Genomic DNA, 8,008 nt, shown 5'->3' with positions numbered 1-8,008 from the left:
CAAGGGGCTAGATTACCTTGATAATTCATTTAGCTGGATTTTTCTTCTTAAAGTCTAAGATTATATTTACGTATGTACCTATATGTACTTTTCCCATTGCACTAACATCTTGCTTTAAATTATTTTGTATTAGCTTATTTGAGGATAACATCTATCATGTTTCCCATTTCTTCCCCTCTGCCTTCAGAACCCCAGCTTCTTTGCAGCATATGCCATCTGCCTCTGCCACCCACTATTTCTTCCTTTTGCTTTCATTTCCTGATGTTCTGGCCCTGCCTGAGTCCCTGATATCATTTTCTATCAATAATTATAGTTACCCAAACTCTGCCACATTCGTCTCCTCCTATCCCTTGTGCATCTCAACCTCATTTCCATCTCTGGGCCTTTGCCTTTGTTGTTCCTTCTTGTTTGGAATGCTATTTCCTCAGACCTTTGAATGACTGTTTTCTTCTAATCATTCCAGTGTCAACTCAGATGTCACTTCTTTAGAGGGGCCTTCTTTGTGTGCCTAGGTAAAGCAGTATCTCCCTCTACTAGTCACCTGCTATTACACTATTACTTTTATAATAATTATTTAGTACCTATGTTACCTTATTTTTGGTTTTTGTGTTCAATGTCTAAATCTGTCCATTAGAACATAAGCTCCTTGAAGATAGAGACCTAGTATGTCTTATTCACTGCTGTATACCCAGCACTTAGAACAGACTTTGGCATATAGTAGATACTTGATACATAATTCTTGGTTGATAGACTGTCTTTCTGGATGTTCTTTCTCATTCATTGAAGACTTTAGCTTCCAGATCATCACTTGTCTTAATCCTTTCTTCTGTCTGTATGACCTCAACATTCCTGTAGGTGGCCTATTCAACATTGACCCCACCTTTAACAACTTTTTTATTCACTTCACTCAGCCAGAATACTTCTGTGATAACATTCTAGATCTTGTCATAACCAGTAACTAACTGGATTACTTCCACAATGTTGACTGATTTCAAGCGTCTTCTCTCTGACTACTGTGTCCTCTTATTCCAGTTCACTTTGATACATTTCCAACAATTCTTCCACATCATCAGGATCTCCAATTCATTGTCCCTACCATTTAATTGACCTTACCCCATTACCCAACACCTTTCTTCATACCCTCTTTTTCCTTGTGTCTGGCTTAGATTCCTTGGTCCACTATTATGATCACTTCCTTGCAAATGCTTGCAACTCTATTATCCATTTATTTTCCCATGGTATTTGCATGGCAAATCTCCTCCAGATTTCACCCAACCACCTGTCATTTCTATGCCTGTGCCTGAAGAGCAAAATAGACTGGAGACAATTGCTACAGTTGAGATGATTTATTTTTCTTTACCACAAGTCTGAATTAGGCAGTCAACATTTATTTTGCTGTGTGCCCCTGTTCCTAAGAGATACTGATTTTTATTTATTTATTTATTTTGTAGATACTTAACATTTCCTGCAAACCCTACCATATATCCCTGATGTGCTTACTTTTCAACTCCCTCTCAGACAGTGTCTCTCAACCTTAGTTACACATTAGAATCATCTGGGGAGCTTTTTAAAATCCTGATGCCCAGGCTGTATCCCATTCCAATGAAATAATAATCCCTGAAGGTGGGATTTAGACATCTATGGTTTTTAAAGCTTCCCACATAATTCCAATATGCAGCCAAAGTTGAGAGCCACTGTGCTGAAAGAACTATTTCACACTTGCTCCTCCTTTCTGTAACCTCCACTGACACCTCCCTCCATAATCCTCTCTCAGCTTCATGGAGAAAAAATTTAAAAATGTTATAGGGGCATTTCCTTCCCTTTTATTCACCAAATCTATAGGCTCACCATCACCTGCACATTTACCCATTTTCTCTTCTTTTCTGCTGGAGTTCAGGAAGTGATTCTGCTCCTGTCAAGGCAAATCTTTTTGCTCTGGAACCCATCCCCTCTCACTTTCTGAAGGACTTTCCTCCTGCAGGTATTCCCGCTCTTGAACCAGTGCTTCTCAAATTTTAAAGTACATGCAGATAATCTGAGGACCTAGTTGAAATGTAGATTATTATTAAGTAGATGTGGGATGGGGCCTGAGGTTCTGCATTTCTAACAAGCACCCAGGTGATGATAATGTTGTTGGTTTGTTGACCATGCTTCAACTAGCAAGGTCTTATGTGATAAGCCTTCCCTCTCATTCCAATCATTATATCACTATGTCCTTATTTGCATGTTAAAAGAATAAAAAAGACTTCCTTGACCTCACATCCCCTTCCAAATATTGCCTTGTCTTATTCCCTTCACAGGAGAACTTCTCAAAGAGTTGTCTACACTCATTGTCTCTACTTGTTTACCTTTGCTCACTCTTTATTCCCTTCATTCACTCCTCTACCCCTCCAATATGATCTTTCTTACTCTCATGCCAGTGAAGCTACTTTTGTCAAAATCACCAACCTTGTTGCCAGTACAATGGGCATATCATTTAACTTTTCAACATTTCACACAGCTAGTCTTGCAACATTCACCTGAATATGATTTACCCTTGTTTTATTATTACCTTATTGGCCACTGCTTCTCAGTCTCTATAGATAAATCTCTCCTTCTCTATGGAACTTTTATCTAATTGTTAAGAACCTCAGAATTTGTCCAGGGCCCTTTTAAAAATCTGTGTTCTCTCCTAGATGATTACAACCTGTCTTGGGACTTTAAATATCATAAGTATGAAGAAGACTCCAAAATTTATATGTCCAACCAGATATTCTCTCCTGAGCTCCAGGCTTTCATATCTAGTTGTCTTCCTGGCATCCCCTCTAATAATATATCTATTGGGCAGCTCACTCTCAATATATCCAAATGGAAGTCTTGATTTTTTCCCTCTTCAAACCTGAGCTTATGCCAGTCTCCCCACCTTAGCCAAAGTGCCACCATCTACCCAGTATTGCAAACCAAAAACCTAAAGTTATATGGAATTTATTCATTTTTCCCCCTCATACTCCACATCCAATCCATCATCAAGCTCTGTTATTTCTATCTTTAAAATATATCTCAAATCTTTTTACCTCTGTCCATCATCTTTACTGTTCTTTTACTGTTCTTCCAGTCCAAGTCACCATCATCTTTCCTCTGTCTTACTACAACAGTTTTTACCTTTTGTCCCCTTTCAATCTATTTACCACATAGCAGGCTGAGTTGTCTTTTAAAAAGGTAAATCAGATCAGTTAATTCTCCTGCTTAAAAATCCCTCAATTCCCACCCCTCTCTCCCTGTAGTTCATAGAACAAATCCAGATTGTCTTACTATGGCCTTCAAGGCTTTATGTGACCTGGCTTCTGTCAAATTTGTCTCCTATCACTCTCCCTCTTTCTCTCTAGGTTTCAGCCTCATTGCGCTTCTAGTTCCTGTGACACTACATGCCAGTTAAATCCTTTGGACTTCTGTACTTTCTGTTTTCTGTGCCTGGAATACTTTCCCCCTACCTCTTACATGGCTGGCTCTCTTTAAGCCTTTAGGCCTTAATTTAAATACCTTCTCCTTGGAGAAGCCTTCCTTATCTAAACTCCCATTCCTCCCCCAGAGTTACTCTATCCCTTCACTTTCTTTCTTTTATAGCACTTATCACCATCTGTATTAGCACATTTACTTACCAGATTTATTTGTTCATTGAATAGAAATGAGGGCATGAAATCTGTCCATCTTGTTCAGTGCTATGGCATCAGTGCTTAACATACTATACCTGGCACATTGTAGGCACACATATTTATTGATTTTATGAATAAATAAAAATAGATAGTAATGTATGTACCAAATATTGCTTTGTAAAGATAAGAGTTTATAATATACACATTAGTCTTAGGCCTTCAATATTTAGAATTATAGTAGTTGTGTCCTTTCGGTATTTATCCTTTTTCACTACTGCACTCCACTCACTGGAGAATCAAGGGTTTGAATTTTTATCCCAGCTCAGCCACTAACTTTGTGATTTTGGGAGTTCCTTCCATTCCCTGGGGCTATATCTTCTCATCAGTAAAATGAGACTGTTGGAGGAAATAATCCTTACCATTATTAAGACCAACTCTGATATCTATGGATCAGTGATTTTTTTTAAACTCTTAGGTACACAATTAGTATGTTCATTGTATGACTGGAGAACCTGAGTAACAGATAAGCTGGGACATGACTTTCTCTTCATTTTGCTCATGGCTCTCTACCAAAGTGGAGAGCTGGCGCCTGGCTAGGTACCAGATAGGCTTCTGGGAGATCACAGGACTTCAAGATAGTGAACACAGAGATTGTGGAAACCCCTTTTCCAGATTTATATCGTCCTGTCCTGAATTCTTACTGGCTTCCAGGCCCTGTGCTAAGTAGTTTCCTTAGACAAATTTATCACATCTTTGTAACAACCTTGTCAGCCCTATTCACAGATAAAAAAACTGTCAGGGCACAGAACATTGAATAATCTGCCCAAGTAAGTGGCAAAGCCAATAACTGAATACAATCCAAGTTGTTCTGACCTCAGAGATTATGTCCTACCAACTATATTATATCTCCTCTAACTACTCATATTGTTCCAGGCAAATAGGTGCTCAAGAAATAATGACCAGATTCAACAGCATCTGTTTACACTTCTGGGATCAACACCTGTTTTTTTTTTTGGTTTTTTTTTTTTTTTTTTTTTTTTTTCTGCAGGAGTCTCTAGGCACTTGTTTTTGCAGGAGTCCCTAGGCTCTATATTAACACTAGCCTGTTTGCATCCAGATCCATTCTCTCTCTTCTCCTGAAAATTACATTTCTTAGATTTCCTTGCTTTCTCACTTATTTTCTTCAGTCAGAGACATGTAAAGGAGATTGGTGGCTAGGAGGAAGGGAGAACCCAGAGTATTTCTCCCACCTCCTGTATCAGAGAAATGTTTTCTGGTGGTAGCTGTTTTCCTCCATGGCTCCAGCTCCTCTTGAACAACTCCTCCATTCATGGTACCTGCTTCCAATAGGCTTTCCAACTCATGATTTTAGCTTCTGCATGACGTCATCTGTTATCCATCCATCCCTACCAGTGGTAGCAGCTTTCTATGTTTGTTAAATGCTAGGTTGCTGCACCATCCTCTGTTTAACTTCTTAGCTCTGCAAGTGTAATGCATTAAATGCTCACAGTTTAAAAGACCTAGGGTGGTTTTTGTTTTCCTGATTGGACCATGACTGATACAGATACTTTCTACAATTCCAGGGCTACTCACATCACATAAATTGGTTTATATACTTCAGAGCACATATTACAATGTCTAAATATTTTGCTTGTTTACGTATTTATTGTCTCTCTCTTCTCCAAGTAGATTGTAAGGTCCATGAGGAACTTTGTCTTATATCCTGAGCATCTGTCCGAATGCCTGGCACATAGGGGCTAAATGATAATGTCGAATGAATGCATCCATCAAAAAATTCCAAGTTTTTATTGGGTATTTACTATGTGCCAGTCACCGTTGTAGAAGATACAGAAATGAGCAATTCATTGCCACTGCTTCAAAAAACCAAAATGCCATTTATGTGAAAGGGGATAGTAAAATGTTCATATGACCATTGTGTTAGTTCGCTAGGGCTGTGCCATAACAAAATACCACAGACTGGGTGGCTTAAACAACAGAAATTGATTTTCTTATAGTCCTGGAGGCCAGAAGTCTGAGAACAAGGTATCAGTGGGGTTGGGTCTTCTGAGGCCTCTCTCCTTGGCTTGATTTGTAGATGACTGTCTTCTACGAGTCCTCAGATTCTGAGGTACTGGGAAAGACTTCAACGCATAAATTTTGGGGGAAAACAGTTCAGCCGTAACAACCAGGAAATAAAAGATCATTTTAATTGAAAGAGCAAAATCATAGTGCTATAGGAATCAAATGAAAGATGACAAAATCAGGGCCTGGACATATTCCTGGAAAGCTTTCTAAAGGTGGTGTGCCTGGTGCCAGATCTTAAACAGTCATGACAATTTGAATGGGCTGGTTGGCAGGGGAGGTGCATCCAAGATACTCAGCATGAGAGAAGTCCCAGAGATGGGAAAGTGAGAGAAAATTGTGGAATCACTGATGCTTGGGTTACGAGACTTGGGAGGGAAGTTGAAAGGTCATCCAGGGCAACCTCCCATTTAATTCAGGAATCCCTTGCCAAAGGGTCATTCAGCTTCTGCTTGTATACCTCCCATGATGGGGTGCTCATTAAGGTACTGCTTCTATCTTTAGCCAGCTCTGCCTGGACAAAACAACAGGTTAGATGAAGTGCAGAAGTTGTGCTAAAAAGAAGAGGACAAATGAAGTTGTATGTGTAACAAGCCAGTGATGTCTTCATGCCAATTACCTCCAGGAACTTCTTTCTAATATCATATTTTGGGTGCAACCTCTGTTTTCGTAATTCTGTCTTTGCCTGACCTGCTCTTCTAGTCAGGAGCCTTAGATTCTTGTCTTGTTAGGCTGTGCTACTTTGAGCAGATGTCTTTCAATCTCTGGGCTTCAGTGTTCAAGTCTGTAACAGTGGCCAATTAAGAATCCCTGTTGCATTCATCTCAGAGTTACTGTGAGGATTATAAGGGATAATAACAGATGTCAGTGTGACTGACAAAGTCAATTTTTAGCCTAAGTAAAGGTACCAGCCTGTGTTGTGTTCCCCAGAGTTGGGGGAATCATGAAGAGGCGGGCGGTTTCTCCATTTGTCTGTTTTGCTGATGTACATTCAACTCATTCTCAGCAAAATAAGCAGATGGAAAATTTGTCCATCAACAAGCTACCTTTCATGTTCCCAAAGGTATGAAGGAGAAGCCTGGAGTGGTGTGTGTGTGAGAGAGAGGGAGAGATAGTCGAAAGACACTTGGAAAGCTGCAGAAGGTAAAGTCGAGGGTTTATCTTTTTATTATTATTATTATTATTATTTTTAATGTGACCTTATGCCCCATCCCTCCTCCAAACCTCCATTTATTTATCTGTAAAATGGAGATACTAATGCCTGCCTCTACAGGGTTGTTCTGAGAAGTGAAAGTAATGCAGATGAAAGCTCTAAGAGAGTACACAAAGAGAGAAGACCCTAGGGGAGTATGCAGAGGGAGGGCGGGGGAGGGAGGCATGAGAGTGCTGGTATGGCTCCATTGGGGCAGGATCTTATTATTCTGGAGATTGGCCCAACACCTCTGGTAACTTTGGAAAGGACTTTCCGCTGACTCGACACAATTGGGAAGCCCCACAATAAACAGCATCTAACTCCAGCGCAGCGGGAGGCAGGCAGAGGTAGCAGCTGCCTTCTTCTGGGCGGGCGGAGGCTATTCGCCCCATCCTCTCTCTGCATCCCACCCCACAGTTCTCAAGCCTTGGTGGGGGACAAAGGCAGCCCATTGGGAACCCCCACACTCGCACCTCTCCCTGCCAAGACCTCTAGGAGCAGCAGGGCGGAGAGACAGAGCCTGCCGGTTGGCATGGAACAACCTGACTGAAGGCGAGGTCCGGAGCGGAGGGGATTGGGCTGTAGGGTTGTGGAGGAGGGGAGGCAGAGGGGGCGCTGGGGCTCTCGCTTGCTTCAGCCCAGCCCTCCTAGTCAGCCCGCGACAACTCGCGCCAGCTCCGGGGCCTCAGAGAAGCCGGACTTCGCAAGCACCATGCAGTGGATAAGGGGAGGATCGGGAATGGTGAGTGCATGTAGCCTTGGCTTCCCTTGCTTGAGCCTCCCAGCCCCACCTCCAGTTCCCCCAAGGAGCCACAATGCAGTGAGCACCCTGGCCTCTGCCCACCGCCCTAGCCGCCGTCCTTGAGACACTAGTGAGCTTGCTGTGGCCATTTTAGGAGTCCCTGCTCTCCCGCCTGCCCAGGAAACCCCCCTCCCATCCCCCTCCACTTTTCTACCTCCCTCTGAGATTAAGGGAGAATAGGGGTGGGGGCCAGATGATGTTCCCAGGAACATCCCAGGGGTCACTTGGGAGGCCAGAGAGGGAAGGGGATGGCAGAGGGCTTCTCTGGAAGCAGTGAAGCTCGCAGGAGGCTGACAAGCT

The 8,008-nt window shown here is 42.1% G+C and overlaps 1 protein-coding gene across 1 annotated transcript in view; it reads left to right on the top strand.

The window, feature by feature from the left end:
* Positions 1 to 7,225: 7,225 nt before the first annotated feature.
* The window catches only part of LOC108539429 (rho guanine nucleotide exchange factor 9), a gene marked incomplete at its 3' end in the record, with an annotated part of 129,461 nt that continues 128,678 nt past the window's right edge, over positions 7,226 to 8,008 (top strand). The window contains exon 1 of the mRNA XM_017888125.1: positions 7,226 to 7,648. Coding sequence (XP_017743614.1) covers positions 7,619 to 7,648 — 30 coding nt within the window. The remainder of the gene's footprint in view (positions 7,649 to 8,008) is intronic.

Source organism: Rhinopithecus bieti, unplaced genomic scaffold, assembly GCF_001698545.2.
Source record: "Rhinopithecus bieti isolate Rb0 unplaced genomic scaffold, ASM169854v2 scaffold_18077, whole genome shotgun sequence".
NCBI classification, from domain to species: Eukaryota; Metazoa; Chordata; class Mammalia; order Primates; family Cercopithecidae; genus Rhinopithecus; species Rhinopithecus bieti.
This window is presented reverse-complemented; position numbering and strand designations above follow the sequence as displayed.